The 17,418-nt window shown below is 35.8% G+C and overlaps 1 protein-coding gene across 3 annotated transcripts in view; it reads right to left on the minus strand.

Annotated features, from left to right (window-relative positions):
* The window catches only part of LOC136043528 (glycine dehydrogenase (decarboxylating), mitochondrial-like), an 80,803-nt gene that overhangs the window by 2,326 nt on the left and 61,059 nt on the right, over positions 1–17,418 (minus strand). For all 3 annotated transcript variants that reach the window (XM_065728448.1, XM_065728450.1, XM_065728449.1), the window contains 4 exons: positions 14,600–14,738; positions 9,324–9,517; positions 5,816–5,937; positions 3,086–3,231 (listed from right to left, as the gene is read on the minus strand). In XM_065728448.1, coding sequence (XP_065584520.1) covers positions 3,086–3,231; positions 5,816–5,937; positions 9,324–9,517; positions 14,600–14,738 — 601 coding nt within the window. The remainder of the gene's footprint in view (positions 1–3,085; positions 3,232–5,815; positions 5,938–9,323; positions 9,518–14,599; positions 14,739–17,418) is intronic.

The following is a 17,418-nucleotide window of genomic DNA, read 5'->3' on the forward strand; positions in this document are numbered from 1 at the left end:
AGCTTCATTAATGCTAAAAACACAAAAAAAAACATTACAGTTTGTAAATGCTTGGTCACAAGCAAAATGATAAAAGGCTGACGGGGGGGGGGGGGTGTCCATATTTGTTTCCCGAATTTTTAAAACCCATCAACAATTTTCTTTGCCAACGTTCCCTTTTTGCAGAAAAAATTCACTACACTTTGTTTGTGACTGCGACACAAACAAATTAGCTCACGTAAACATATATGTTAATAAAAATACTTGTCCAGCCAGTTTAGTTGAGCGTGGAAACGCGCTTAGAAAAGTCTGCTGCAACTTCGGTCTCATTCAGTTTAGACACATAAGACTTGGTCACTATTTTCGGTTTGATTTTTGTCAAGATATCCTGCAAGGTTGTTAGGAAAACCTTAAAGGGCTTAGAGACTTTTCGCTTAAAAAAAAAGAAAGAAAAAAACAAGTAGGATTTATTGAGGGTCTCAAGTTGAAAACAGCGTTAAAATCCTGCTTTAATGAACTTTGTTGCGCGTGTCTTATACAATTGTCCATAGATTATATATTCCTCTGTCTACATTTTTTTTTCAAATTTGCCCCCACCCCTATCTGAAATGCGTATGCTTAAAAGCGTATGCGTATACGTGTGAAGAATTCCAGCCTATGCTTATGCAGGCAGTTAGGCAGAAGTTTCCATCATAGGGGCTTGATGTTTCAGGGGATGAAAAAAGAACAAAAATATTTTAATGATAGGAAAAGCATAAGAATTACAAGAAAACAATGGAAATATCGATACCGGTGGAGGGGATAAGGGCCTGAAAGCCCCCGTCCTGTGTACGTGCTAGTTAACGTGATGCCGTTGTGCACTTCGTTATTTAAGTGGTCCAGTTTAAAACCCCAATTATTTACTTTTTGTGGCTATCTTAATGTTGCCTTTTTAAGTTCAACGCGTTGAACTTAATTACGGGTTTCAAGGAAGTATTTGTCTCAAGATTTTTTTGCCTCTCCCTCCCCCCCCCCCCGTATTTTTTGAAAATACCTTTGTTATTAACATTTTCATTGAAAAACTGTTTGTTATTTTTTGGGAATTTTCCTTGAGAAAAATGACAAAATTAGCACACACACCCCTGGCCCCCGCTATATCTTGGAAAATATATTGCAGCATTTGGGTGGAACAAACCAGTTTTTGTAACGAGTGTTGGCACCGACTGATGCAAGTGGAGGGATAGTGAACGATGGCTGTCAGAGAAAAGGATGGACTTTCTCGACTTACGCATTAATTGAAGACTCCTATCATGGAGGGTTTGGACTATAAGGAGAGCAAGAGAATTCTCGTGTGGTATACTTTTGGTTCAGTATAATCTTGAGAGCTTATTTCCGAATCATCTCCAGGTCTTCGTTCAGATAGTCCGTATCATGCACTGGCGGGATCATGCTAGATCCCAGAATCATGTTATAAGACAGAGTCCCATCGAAGCTGGTGAGCCGTATGAAGACCCACTATGAAAACATCCGAAGCAACATTCACGTGTTTGGGGAGCTTACAGAGCTCTTTGAAACTGCCTTTGGCGTGTGACAAGTTTGCCCAGCTTTACCGATCCTCTTCAACTACATAATTAACCTCTATATTAAGAACTCATGAAATCAAAAGACGGAATCGTGCGATGAGGAGATAGGGGACACCGAACACGCAAACGATAGTACACTTCTCGTTGAAGACAGGGCAGAATGTGGTCCAGCGTAATCTGAGTGTCGAATTTGGCTGAAGAGCCAGTGCATCTTCTCAAGCACAATTAAGTACTTGTGGGCCCACACAGGACATGCATACTCGAGAATCAAGATTATATACATGATTTAAACCATATTCAACTGGGATTGGAAGAAATCAAACCGTCATAAACTTATGTGAAGAATTTTGAATTTCCTGGTGAAAAAAAACATTTGTAAATATTTACTTATAGTGCTTAAACTAAACTGTTAAATAAACCAATAAAATTAGATGCATTCAAAAAGATATTTTTCAACACTTCAACTAAAGAAAAAAAAATTATTTTTTCGTAATTAATTATTAGAAAATAATAGAAATTTTGCAATGTTATTAGTTCCTACAATTTGTTGGTACCCTTAGCATCTAGCCATAGCCAATCAAACGATGTTGTACCTGAAGCCAATATTTCTTCGGAGTGCTTTTACAATCAGAATCCAGTTGCTTTCCAATCATCACCAGAGAGTTTTATCTCATCCTGTTTTATCTCATGGGTGAGAGATCGAGTTGAGACTTCAAGGAATGTTTTAAAGATGCGGTAAGGAGACTTAAAGTCTTGAGGAGAAGGAAGTAAAATATTTTGTTCTCTGGTCCTCACAAAGGAGTATACACCATGGCTTTTTTCTTTTTGTCCCTTTCTTCCGACAAGCTCTTTGGCTAGCTATATAGGAAATTTAAAAAATATCAGATTTGAAAATATGGATATTGAAGCGCCTCTCCCAGAAAATGTTCTTATCCTTCTTAAGGGGCAGACCTGTGTGCACACAGATGATAAAAACTGAAATAAATTATGTAATTGGCTTTTAAGTAAATAATTTTAATGAATATAAATGATATGACAATGATTAAAATAAAGGATATGATATAATAAAATGATAACTGAGTTTTAAGTAGGAAAGGAATTCGAAAGGTTTCACCCTGGACTTTCTTAGACTTGAATGATCAATGTATTCCTGGACCACTAGCTATATATAATGTATCTAACAAAAGTTATGGAACATGTACGTTGTCTACTATTGTTTTCACGTTGGCATTCCCGTAACATAAGCTACTTAATGCAAGTTTGTAAAACGGTCTATGATTAGTAATCAGGAAATAATCCACCAATCGCAACCGAGTTAAGATTCTTGCGGGATCTACATAAAACAGAGTGACAAGCCTATTTGGCCTTCATAGCGCTACATTCATATTAAAAGAAAAAAAAAACAGTAAGTGGCTGGACAAGACCGATTAAAACAATGGCTTGAGTTGAACACCCACAGCATAAGGTGTGTACAGACATCACTCAGCATTTATCATAGAGCCAGTGCATGATAATCTCAGCAAGAGAGAGTAGGCTATACTTACAGCTGGGAAAGCAGCCAGTTTTCTAGAGTAGGATCTATCCCAGGAAGATGACATTACAGCTGCAGCACTATGAGGGGCCATTTTCAATGGATTCGCTTTAGGGTCCATTCTGCCCTCTTCTATCTCTCTAATCTCCCCTCGAATTCCTATAAACAAATCAGAATAATGTAAAATCTAATAATCATCATAGATTAATCACAGTCAACGAGTGAAAGGGAGGAGGCTGTTACAAGACAGGTAATCAGTGGGTAGGAGGGTACTGGAATGTAATAGAAACTAATTCAATGCTCTCGGGAATAACGTAGAAGACAAGTGGGAAGACCCATAAGCCCTACCTAACTATGAACCAAAAAAATCCCCTTAGCTGCCGGTTGTTGTCGGACAACATACAGGGTCGTATACAGTTATACGGGGGTTGTCGTATACAGTTATACGAACTATATCTCCGATGCTAACAAAAGCAATGCTTTATTCGCATCGTTAAAAAAAAAAAATAAAAGATTCGGAAAACATCGCTGCTAATTTGTTTCAAATGGTCTTCTTGTTTTCGTAAACCTTCAAAAGTTTTGCTAGCGCCAGACTCTTCAAATTGTCCTTTTATATTTTTCACCTTCCGCAGTAAGGAAATCTTCAATAAAACTATAAACTGCAAAGGCAACATGAAGTGCTCTAACAGACGAAAACTGATCAAAGGATGTTCTTACGTGAGAAGACGAAGACTGCTCCACCGGCACACGGCAAGGCACGTGTTGTGCTTCACGCAATACGTGAGAAAGATTTTTCTGAACTTACGTAATAATTTCCTCTTATAGCACTTTTTCTGATAAAATCGTGAGTCTCATTGTTGACAAATGAAAACCCTGATCTTTGAAATTAACGTCAAATGAAGCTCAAACGAGAACAGGAAACATCAAAACGTGCTTAAATAAAAAGAAAACGGCTAATAGCCCGAAAAAGACAACGAAGCAGTGGATAATTACTTTATGGCCATCGTTCTTTCTGTAGATGTTTTTCTGTAGGGTGTTTTTTCACAGTTGAAAAGTTTGGAAGGACGGGGAGATAAATCTGCGAACCAAGATTAGAATATTGGAAGCTACAGTGATGACACTTGTCAAGTATGGTTCTAAAGCGTGAGCATTCCGAAAAACCGAGAAGAATTTGATAGATGTTTTCCAAAGAAATTTCCTGCGGATTGTTTTGGCTACCCGACTGACTGACAGTATATCAAACAGTAAGCTGTACGGAAAATGGGGTTCAATCCTACTTTCTAGAGCTATAATGAAAGAAAGGTTGAGATGGCTAGGACGAGAATGAAATAAATCTGCGGATGAAGAATGACAGATTGCCATATATTGTCCTTATCGACCAACCATCTAGGGCCAAACGAAAAGCAGGTCGACTCCGAATGGGGTCAGAGAATGTCGTAAGTAAAGATTTGAGGGAAAATAGGAACTTCCTAGGAGGGTGTGAAAAGGGAGGACTTGAATAGATTTGTGTGGAGGAGGAGCGTGCGTAGCTGTGTTGGCCTCAGGCGGCTTGGTGCTGCGGTGAGTTGTCAGTAGTAGTAGTAGTATCCCCCGCCCCCAAAAATCAGGTGACTGTATTCACATATGTCAATGAGCGCATTAACTTCTATGACGAAAGTAAAACAGTTCAAAATAGGGATGATACCTTTTTATTGACAGTGAAATATAAAATTATTTAACTGGATATTTCGAACACATATACAGTGTTCATCATCATCAGTTTTACTGATCAGTTTTATCAGCATCAGTTTTTAAAAGGTATCATCCCTATTTTGAACTGTTTTACTTTCGTCATGGAAAGGCAGTGTGGTCTTCGAAGTTATTAACTTCTATCTTAAAAAGAAATATTTTGTTATGCTATTCGTGTAAATTTAAAGCTGAAAAACCTAAAATGTTCTTCTGCCATCAATAATTATATTGTGTCTTTTCCCATAAAGCCAGTCAGAGCATGATAGCTAGCATGCCGAACTTGGCCCAATGGCCGTCTGTTGTACAGCCCTGGCTGTACAACCCCTGGCCTTCAATGAGTCACATTGGCATGAGTCGTCAACACAATACGACATACACGATTTCTCAAGATACACTATTACCAAACACAGAAGTAAGGGATGGCCAATGGCCTAATCCTTGTAGTCAGGAAAGTTGTCGGTAACTATTTTCACAAATGGCCATGCAGTTGGTTCCTAAGACTTTCAGTTTCTAGCCCCTTGTGGAGCAAAGGGCAATCAAAGAACATCTGTCTTACTCAAACATTACAGAGAAGAACTACTTTAGTGAAATAATAGTCAAAGCTATCTTCTTCTGTTGAGACTGAATTCTATTACTACTACCACAAAGTCATTTCAGCATTAGGTCACTCAAGGTAAAGATGCAGGTGAATGTTATTCCTACATCCCTCCCCTTTTTGAGGTCTGAACCGAACATCCGAAAATATATCTGAGACTTTAAAAAGAAATTGGAGTCAGAATTTTTTAAAAGACCGCAAAACCGCAGCAAACACTTACTAAATTAGCATCTAGGAGCAGCTCCAGCAGTTTCGTTGTGGGCAGTCCCAATTCAAAAATTTGCACTTTTCAGAAATTATTACAAGTTCACAACAATATTCACGCACGTTTCCAAAAATATTTTGGTAGGCTTAAGCCTACTTGGCCAACTCACTAGAGCCACCTCTATAAGCCTTATAATAAAAGTGTGTATTACTCACTTAGCAAAGCTTCACAGTATCTGTCCATTTCCGCCTTATCCTCAGACTCGGTAGGTTCGACCATTAAACATCCAGCAACGGGCCAAGACATGGTCGGGGCGTGGAAACCATAATCCATAAGTCTGAAAGGAATTATGAAAAAAAAAGAATTAATCTTAAAGGGATTATAAAAAAAAAATTGAAACCCAAATAAAGCTTTCAGAGTGACATGTAATACGGGGGACGTCTAACAAAAAATTATTATTAAAATTCTAAAACAAAACCCAGTCGATTTTTTATTTCCATATTTTTTAGTAGTTTTTTCAAGGACCAAACAGTGTCTTGCCAAAGATTTATATTCATAAAATTAACAGAATAAATACAAATACTGTATCCTAATGCAATATTGAAAGATTAAAGATTTCTCCTTGCGTAATAAAAATATGGAACTTGATTTTTGCATTTAATAAATAAGTACCAGGAGTACAGAGCGCCACTCAGTGAAGTAAATCTTATACATAAAAACGGTGTCCGACTTATTCCTTCAGCGGAAATGCAATCCCTCCATACCTTGATTCATACACGAAAAAACATTAACTCAGGTCGGAACGTCTAATATTTGTAATGTTAAAATTGATATTCACTCACAGTGGTCCAACTGTTAACCTTCACTTGACTTTTTTTCAGTTGTTCGGTCTCTACTTCCTGTTTGTAGATGATTTAAGAAAAATATATTAAGGGCGCTGGGAGGGGGAAACGAATTTTCCCATGTTCGTTACCAATCTAGATCGTTTTTGTACATCAGAAAATATTAGTACGTTAATTTTCATAAAAAAGTAAAAAGCCGATTTCGAGAAAATATGTATTACGTACACAATCATTCCTCGTTCAAAGATAAGAGATAGTTATTGCATGCAAAACGTGTGTTTTTTTTCTTGGTTTATCGATAGAGTGCTCGGAAGCCCTAGGAATACTGAACACGGCTTAGTGGATCAAAGATGATAAATAGAGCTGGTTTTACTTTAAAATAAGGTTAATCATATTCCCCACAGCCAGGCCCGTCACGTACGGGGGGGGAGGAGGACACCCCCCCCCCCAATGTTTTTGGTCACTCGGTAAAAAAAAAGAAGTTTGCAAACCAAGATTAGAATATTGGAGGGTACAGTGATGACAGTTGTCAAATATGGCTCTGAAGTGTTGGCGCTACAAAAAGCAGATGAAGATTTACTAGATGTTTTCCATAGAAATTGCCTACAGATGGTTCTGGGTACCGGGCTGACTGATCGTATTTCAAACAGTAGGCTGTACAAAAAGTGTGGTTCAATCCCGCTTTCTATGGCCATAATGAAAGAAAGGTTGAGATGGTTAGGGCACGTTCTGCGGATTAAAGATGACAAACTGCCGAAGATTGTCCTTTTCGGCCAACTGTCCAGGGCTAAACGGAAAGCAGGTCATATTCGTCTGGGGTGGGAAGATGTCATAAAGAAAGATTTAAAGGAAATGGGAACTTCTTGGGAGGGTGTAAAGACAAAGGCTTTGAATAGATTGGGATGAAGGAGGAGCGTGCGTAGCTGTGTTGGCCTCAGGCGGCTTCTTGCTGCGGTGAGTTGTTAGTAGTAGTAGCAGTAGTAGTAGTAGTAGTAGTAGTAGTAGTAGTAGTAGTAGTAGTAGTAGTAGTAGTAGTAGTAGTAGTAGTAGTATAGTAATAGTATATAGATATATATATATATATATATATATATATATATATATATATATATATATATATATATATATATATATATATATATATATATATATATATATATATATATATATATGTATATATATATATATATATATATATATATATATATATATATATATATATATATATATATATATATATATATATATATATATTTAATGTCGACATATATATATATATATATATATATATATATATATATATATATATATATATATATATATATATATATATATATATATATATATATATATATATATACTAGCTGTTGGGGTGGCGCGAAGCGCCACCTCAGCACCTAGTTGGTGGGGGCGCTTTGCGCCCCCAAGCCCCCCCCCCCCGGGCGCGCTAGTCGTTACGCGCCATTGTAGTTGTGTCCCTGTGTCCCACCTGTGAATATAGATAGATATATATATATATATATATATATATATATATTTTTAACTACGTAAAACTTGCGAATGTACAACATTCTTGGCTGTCCCATTGTCTGTGCATATAAATACATTGTCAGGTTTACCGACTCTTGAACATGCAACATATGATTGTCGATGGGAAAAACAATATGTATTCAGATCTATACCTCATTATTCTAATGATTGCCCTTGAGCTTTGTTGATGGTGATTGCTAATTGAACATTCCCTGTGTCCCTGTCGTCATTTATATATCCCCCTGTGCCCTTCGGCGTCCCTGTTGTTGTTGTTGTTTCCCTGTGTCCCGGTCGTCATTTGTGTCCCGGTATCCCAGTCTGTAATTTCTCTTTGAGTGTCACGGTCGTCATTTATATTCCCTGTGTCCCGGTCGTCATTTTTGTCCCGGTCGTCATTTGTGTTCCGGTGTCCCGGTCTGTAATTTCTCTTTGAGTGTCCTGGTCGTTTTTTATATTCCCTGTGTCCCGGTTGTCATTTGTGTCCCGGTGCTTTGTTGATGGTGATTGCTAATCGAATATTCCTTGTGTCCCGGTAGCTTTTTCTTTGAGTGTCCCGGTCGTCATTTATATTCCCTATGTCCCAGTGTCCCGGTCGTCATTTGTGTCCCGATGTCCCGGTGTGTAATTTCGTCAATCAAAAAACATGACGTCAGTCGACACACAAACATGACGTCACTCGACACACGGACACACAGACAACTTATTTTTATATATATATATGTCCCGGTGTCTCGGTCGTCATTTGTGTCCCGATGTCCCGGTCTGTAATTTCGTCAATCAACAAACATGACGTCAGTCGACACACAAACATGACGTCAGTCGACACACGCACACACACACAGACAACTTATTTATATATATATATATATATATATATATATATATATATATATATATATATATATATATATATATATATATATATATATGTCGACATTCACCGGTGAATGTCCGAAATTCGTTTTTATCTGCTTGGATTCAGTTGGCTTTGCGAATCATCTTTTTTAGTTTTATACAAGCTTTGATGATAAAAATTAAAGCGAGGCTAGGTTGGGTTATACTAAATTAGGCTATAAATCTCAAAATCAGTTAAAAGCCCAATCAAACTCAACCTAATCTAACCTATCACAATCAAACCTAAAACTGAAAATTTGACTGTCAACGCTGACCAAAATCCAAAGAGAAAAAAAATATTTTGGACATTCATCAGTGAATGTCTACATTCGCCAATTTCAGACTTTCACGGTAACATATATTCTAGCAAGAAGAGGGGGAATAGTAGCTTAAAACAAACCCCGCCTGCACACTTGACTACATTACAGAGTAAAAAAAGAAAATATTGAATAGTAACCTTTTAGCTACATCGGCTGCTTCGATTCCGGCGGTTTTCTTAAAGTCTCGAACATTAAGAATAAACTCATGAGCAACTAATCCACTAAAACCTGTGTAAAGAATTTTGTACTCTTGGCTCAATACCTTGGCCATGTAATTTGCATTTAGAATAGCCACTTGAGTTGCACGCGTCAAACTCTGACCACCCATCATCTGAAAAAAATAAACACAACGCTTAAAAAGTTTAACGTCTGTAATGATACTCTGTTTCTTATATCTGAATCCGTGATTCCCAACGTATGGCAATATTTTGTTGGTCATGGGCAGGACGTGCACTCTTCGGCTAACCATACTTTACAGCTTTAATTCAAAAAAAATTCATCTGATATACATAACATTCATATGCATTTAAAGAGCAAATAATGTATGATTGTATTGCAATGACGTTATACACTATATAAAAGGTGTTTTATACAGACAATATTTTTCAGTGGCTTAAGATATACCTAGAAAATTCACCATAAAAAAGAACCAAGTTCATGGCCTTTTAAGTTTCCTCTTTCTTCAGGTGAATACACATAGAATTTCGAATATCAAAATTTCAATATCACAAGGGGGAGGAGGCATTAGAATTTTAGGAGGGACATGGCCTATATATGGGCATGGACATGGACATGGCCTAGGTGGGACATGGCCAAAAATCGGTTGGGAACCACTGATCTAAATTGATGGAATTAGAAACTTACGCAGGGACTAACTTTAGAAGAGCAAGAAGACAGAAAAGAAGGAAAATTAATTGAAAATTCTAAGAAATTCTGCAGAAAACAGCAAGTTTTTTGATATTTTAAAAGACATTGACCTGAAGCCCTTTCTCCCTGTGAGCGTATCTGTACTGAATGATTTAATAATGCTACTTAGCAAAGAATTCTGTCTGACAAAATTTAAGCTTGAATTAGGTATATCTTATGTATGTACTGGTTTAAAAATATATATATATATATATATATATATACATATTTAGTTGCTATTTTTTTTTTTAAGCCTGTACCCAAAAAAGTTTTTTGAGCTACTTCTTAGAGAAAGTTCCTGGAAAAGAGGATTTCATTTTCAAGTAGACATACATTGCTAGAATTCAAATAGTCATCTCTAGGTTATTTTTGCTCCCTATAGTCTACCCTTTTTTATTAGACTTTAGCATAACACAACTGTATTTTAGTACTGATTGAGTGGAGGTTTCCAACAACAGGAGATGAGCACAAATGTTTCCAAAGAAATGGCTTTCTCCAAAGAATTTGCCTGTACGAGTCTTACTCTAGAGGATTCTATGAATGGTTTCTGAGTGCTTTTTATCTTTGTCATAACAACTAACAGACTATTGTTTAATTTTAGCTATCAAGTTTAGTAGCTAAATTAACTCAAGTTGATTTTCATCTTTGTCTTAAGGTTTATATACCTATCTAGGTTATTGGCATATAATTTTTCTGCATTCCTATGGTGTTAATGAATCAATGTAAAAGCACCAATTTGCTACCATTCGACAGGTGACATTCAGCTTTGCCTATTACCCAGCCGTCATTCTTGAAATTTAATTTTGGTTTTTATACATTGAAAAAACGCTAAAAATTGATTGGAAATCATTAAAAGGAAAATTTTCCTAAGAAACGACTTAGATAAGATCTGATAAAATCTTATAAGATTTAATATTGATATACAATCTGGATCACTGCTACAAATTATCTAGATTTTAGGTATATCCTTAAACTAGAAAGAGAAGAATAAGTATCCCGGTAATTGGGTTAACTAATCCTGTATTTCTGGGAACGCAAGGATAGACCTTGAAATGGTCACAACAGGCATTTGTAGAGTCTATGGAATAAAACTGAAATTTATTGGAGCGTTTCGAATAAAATTTATTTGGATAAATGCCTAAACTAGAAAGTGGAGAATAGATATCCAAATAAGTAGGGCAAATAGTCTTTATAGCTCTGGGAACGTAGGGCTTGGCTTTATAATGGTTGCAGTAGACATTTCCACCATTTAGACTGTATCAAATAAGAAAGGATCAATCAAACTAGAAAGAGTAGAGTAAGTTTCTGGATAAGTTTGACAGCTAATCCACTAGCTCTGGGAAGACAAGGCTCAGGGGCAGTAATTAGGCGGCAGAGGGGGTATTTTCCTTTCCCTAGATCACCCCCTCCCTAGATTTTGAAAAAAAAAATTCAGAAGTATTTTCATTGAAAAATTTGAGAAACAACGAACTTGCACATTACCTCAAATTTGAACAATATATTTGCCCCCCACCTATATTTTTGTGAATTGCCACCGATGGCAGGACTATGCTCTGAAATGGTTGAAATAGGGCCTTATAGACTGTATCAGACAAAATAGGCAACTAGTGTATCAGATAAATTAGGAAACTAGAGAATCGGGCGTTTTGTTGCTGTTGCTAATAAGAATCCAAAACTATTAGTGCCCAGAACCATTACTATCCATTTGAATCATAACAGTACAAACACCTACATTAACAGTACTATAAGCAGTAAAGAGCTACAGAGCAAAACTAAAGCAACATAAATATACGTGCGAAATTGATAGGAAACCCCACATAATAATTCTCTTTCGGAAACAATTGAGTATCCTATCTTTATAAGATTCCGATGGTCCTTGTGAACACGTATGCAATAAAATACAAAATTAAATTGGATTAAAATAAAACAAAACCAATAAAGCAAATTACGCCATACCTAAACTCAGTAAAGATGCAGGGACAAAAGCGCACTTTATGGTCCCATTTTGGAATTCAAAAGTTGGGAAGCATGAAGAGGCTGTTATTATAATCCCCATGGTCAAACATCCTTAATCCGGAGTTTTGCAATTCTCCTTCTTGTATATTTCCTCTCCACCCCTCCCCCTTATTAAGTGAATACTAATGAAACGCACTCAGGAAAAAAGCCACCTAATGAATAAATACCATTTATCTATTCTAATTTTGATGAAAATGATTAAATTTGTTATGTGTAATTCTTAATGATAGCAATAATGACAAAAAAGGGAAATTTCGAGCGACTGAAAGAAAAACAAGGCAAAACGCAGAAATTTTAGGAAACGTCTCTGCTAAACCATCATCATTGTGAAATCACACAAAATACATTAAAGAGGCTTAAAAACTAACCATGATAACAATAAAACAAATTATCCAATAATAAAAACCAGAGAATAAATCGGAATTTTATTTTATTTTTTGACTAATGAATGGCTTTGTCTTTCTGATTTTGTTGTTTTTGACATTGTTTAGCCAGTTGTTTAGTTGTTGTGCTATTTTTATGATTTTTTTCTATTTATATGGTTTTGTGACTCCGAAATGGGAATTCGGTCTTTCCGGGTTTTTGATAGTCATTCTGAAATTGAATATCTTATCTTATCACAAAACGTAAAACTAATAACGACAAGAAACCTCTTGCATGATAAGTATAATGGCTACAAAACAAAAGTGAAAGTAATACAAATTGAAAAAAAAACACATTAAATAGCCAATCTCTTACACGAGAAGCGAAGATGAAATAAAATCGAAAAAGAATGGTAAGTGTACAAACGCTATTGAAAAAATTTAACAGCAAACTTCTTCCATGAGAAGCGAAAACAGAACTGAATAAAAGAGGAAGAGTATACAGTCCAACGCTCGATTGAAAACGAATCCTATCAATGACGTAATAGGATCAAGATGTCCCGTTTATCATGATCGAAAGAGAATCTGCACATAGCTTGTCAAAAGAAAAAAAAATCACATAACTTACGTCAAGCATGTAAAAAAAAGGGGAGGGGGAGGGGTAAGAACCTAAATTTTCCAAATGTTTTTGTACTTCTTACGTCGTCAGCTTACATTTTGTGTAACTATATGTACATTTCACTGTGATAAATTATAAGGGCTGTAAATTTTTTTCACTACCTCTCCTCCCTGAACACAAAATCTAGAATACGTGCCTGGGTCACATCAATCAATCAAAAAAGCGGAAGATTAGCAGCACGAAAGGTAACTGATGCGGTTCGGTTTCAGTCGAAACTTTGACTGCATTTCTTATAAATTTCAAATGGAGTCATCGTTTTGCTTCCCATGTGGTTACATTTTCTTTTTATTAAAATTATTTAGTTCTTTTTTTTCGCTATTGATTATAACTTTTGGATTTTTATCTTCTGTCTCTTATTGCTACATATTTAGCTTATTTGTTATCAAGATTAGTTTTTACTTTTTTAAATATATTTTTCGCTCTGATGACGGCTTGGCAGAGGTTTCCGATTAAACATCTTGTCTCGTTTACTTCACTGGAAAACAGGTTTCTCGTTGTTTCTTTGGCAATTTATTGGTTTTATTGTGTTTCAAACGTGGACTTAGAACTTAGTTATGCTTAAAAATTGTCTTGTGTAAAACCATCTCAGTTTTTGGGCCTTTTGGTTATGATTATATGTATATAATAAGTAAGCACCTATGTGTCAACGTTAAAAAAAAGAAATTACAAGCAGTTTAGTAAAATCTACTAGAACTATTTTCTCAACTATATCACGCAGATATTGCCAAGTATCTATTTCACCTTCCCCCAGTGGACTCGAAATACAAAATTGACCAAACATTACAAGATCACGGAACCATATGTAGCAGTTGAGAAGCAAATTTGAGAACATGATTCAAAGATTCATAACTACCAGTGGCACAATACTTCTACAATAACCGGGTGATTTGTTTTATTAGTTGTATTGTTTATATTTATATAATGTTTGGTTTATTTGTTGACTCCTTTGATTTGGTGTGTTTTGTGATTTTTCTTCAGTTTTTTCTTTTTATTGTTATATTTACTCCGTTATTATTTTTGTTAATTAAACAGGTAATAAATAAATTCAATAAATTCATTCATTGTGGATAATTTCAACTTAGTATATTAATCTAAAGAGCTGGGGTTGATCCAAATCTTTAAAAACCGATTCCAGTCTCCTGAAAGTTTTTTAACTTACCAAGACTAGACGCTCAATTCCAGAGCCGGCGTCCATTAACAACGATGGCAAACACGTGTTTGTATTGTAAAATTTGATTACAAATAATTTCAAAAGTCAATTTTTTATTAAAAATAAAATCAAGGCTATTAATAACCCAGAACACGTTGTTATTGCTTTTTACACATTTAATACTTAAAGCAATATTAGATTGAAGATAATATATTTCCCTCGTAATTTTGATTCCAATTTGCCATCCTGTTACAAGTAACAAATGCTTTAGATAAGCTAACTGCATTGTAAAAACTTTACCTTGATATAGGCCCAGGAAATTGGAAGAATGGAGGCGGATCCATACTGAGCTGAGCTGACAACTCCAAAAGGTCTACTCTCAGTTGGCAAGGGGGTGACTATGGGGTGACCAGGCAAAAATGGGGCTAGATGTGACTTTCTGAAATAGCAAAAGCAATGATCATTAAATAGAGGACCCAGTGTTGACGTTAACTGATACCCATTTTTTTATTATACACACTGGCGTAGGTGACATGGTATGCTGGAGCAGAACATAGCCACGCGAAATTAGTTCTGTATATAGGGATTAATGGATATTTTCCTTCGTTGGATAACTTCTTATCCTAGGAGGACCCGAAAGAATATAAGCCACTTATAAGCGTAGAAACTGGCGGGAGTGCCGATGGAAAAAGAAAAAACCAACGCCATCTAGCATTTGGCATTTCTTGGCATTTTTGCAAGCTTCACAATTGTATTTTTTCAGACACCTGAGGATCAAACACTTATAACTAAAATAGTTTTGCCAATTACGCTAATTTTACCTTATTAGAACAAGAAAGGCTAAAGACTAGACGGTGTCGGTGTTTTTTTTGTTTTTTGTTTTTTTTTTGTTTTTTGTTTTTTTTTGTCGACACTAGCATCAGTTCCACTCTTGTAAATTATCTTTGTAAGTTACTAAGTTACCTGTCTTTGGCAGGACTTATAAGCCAAATTTTCTAGTTAGCCAAAAATAATTTAGTGTTTGTAGTGTGAAAATTAATACACCGCCAAGTATCCTTGGTTTTAAGGTTTTTGTCCCCTGTGCAAGCTTTTGGCATGGCATTTTCTGGCAGTTCTATTTAATTCTTCATAGTACGGCAACGATCTTGCTAGCATTCAATAGAGTTGAAATATAGCTTTGTCCATCTATGAAACTTTATTTTAAGAATATTCTTTGTTTCTTAATACTAAAAAATTACGTTTTAAAATTGCTTGAAAATGTTTCAAAATGGGAAATTTTCCTGTCCTTCAAACAATTTTAAATCGTTCTCTAAGACAAATTTTGAGTAATATCATAATTCTTTGAATGAATTCACAATTTTATCTTTTAGTGTAAGGTACAGCTGTCGGTTGGAAACAAAACTATATATCTCATAGGTAAAACAAACCTTAAGTTTGCAAGACCAAATAACACGGCTTTGGGTTGATGTTGGGATCTTCAAAATTTTTCTATTTGTATATTTACAGAACCATGAATGAATATTCTTTGTGATAGAGAAAAGGTTTAGCTCACTTTAAAACTGAACTCTCGAAAGCCTTACGCCATTATGTTAACAACAATAGGGTCGGGTTGTTTGCAAAATATTTTATTTCTTGGGCAGGTCACCCAAATATTGAAATAACTAGCAGCAGAGCCTGTTGGGCGAGAGGTACATAAAAGAAGAAAACGGTGTGTATAATCTCCTGTGAGAAACGTGAAACAATCGACTCCAACCATATAATACCTAATGAGAAATATTGACTTCAGGTACCCGTTGGAAAACGTAAATTATTAATATCAAATACATGGTACGAGTTCGTATTCTAAAGCCAATATTTTGATAAAACCTAAGCGATAAAAATTTAAGGATATACTTTTAAGAAGTATAATTTATTATCAAAATTTTAAATTTTCTATGTGCTTTCATTATGTTTTTTTTTATATAAATAGTTTAAAATGTTGCTTGTTTCACTCTATCTAGTAATTTGATTTTACTGATGTTACACTTCAAACGAAAACTTTAATTTATTCAGCAGCCTTTCTTGGTCCATTTAACGTCAAAAACGAACTTTGTTTAACCATAAACCAGGCTTCAACAGAACAATTTCCTGGTCTAACTAATTCCAGCTTAACACGGGCTTTATTCTACAGGGTTGCCAAAATGGACGAAAGAACCACTCTGAGAGTCCTCCCAGAAAACAGGTCAGTTTACAAATGAAACAAAACATGACAAAACAGGTCAGTTTACAACTGACGACATGGCTTTACTCAAACTCAGACTTAAAGCCTCCAGTTCAAGCTGCTTGCTTATGGTTTCAGAAAGCAGCTGAGCGGTCGTCTGTTGTATAAATTTCAAATATTTGGAAAAGGTTGCCATTTTACGGAATGTAGAGGAAAGAAGCATGAATCCTAATGAAAAAAATTCGCTAATTAGTAAGAAAATATAGACCCAAAAAGTACAAGCGCCGTCTTTCACATGACAAAAGCAGGAGTCGAAGCTAGCGAGTGTTTGACCGTAAAAAGTTCAAAAACCGCAAAAACCGATGTTTTGAGCCTTACAGTGGCCAGGTGTAACCTAAGGTGAAAAGGTGTAAAAAAAACACTAAAAATGCCCCTTTGGCAACTCTGTAACTATAGAATGATAACACGTAGATAAATGTAAAGGATGCTGAACTAAACTATAAATTCCAAACCGGCAATGCCGATCTCCGATTCATGGCCCTTCAGCCAGAAAATGCAACGTGGTTTGGGCGCCAGCTATCCTGTGTTTTCGCACACCCTTCCCGTTTACCTTTTAGGACATCTCCAGGTAAACATTAGAGCTGGGTCGACTCTGGCTAAGCTTACAGAATCAGGCCGCTGATCCCCGTCCCAAACCAAGTAACCAGCAACGAAAGAACTTGATCGTCCTCATGGTTACAGGATTTCAAGTCTAGCGTTATACGAAAGGGTATAAAAAATTCGTTCGACATTCTATTCAAAAAATATTCTATTGAAATTATTAAGTAGCCTACTCGAAATTTGATTTCCTACATTTTGTTAAGTACTTAATATCTAGTGCTTTATTACATATTTGAAATACCTTTTAAATACTGGCATG

Source organism: Artemia franciscana, unplaced genomic scaffold, assembly GCF_032884065.1.
Source record: "Artemia franciscana unplaced genomic scaffold, ASM3288406v1 Scaffold_698, whole genome shotgun sequence".
Taxonomy (NCBI): Eukaryota; Metazoa; Arthropoda; class Branchiopoda; order Anostraca; family Artemiidae; genus Artemia; species Artemia franciscana.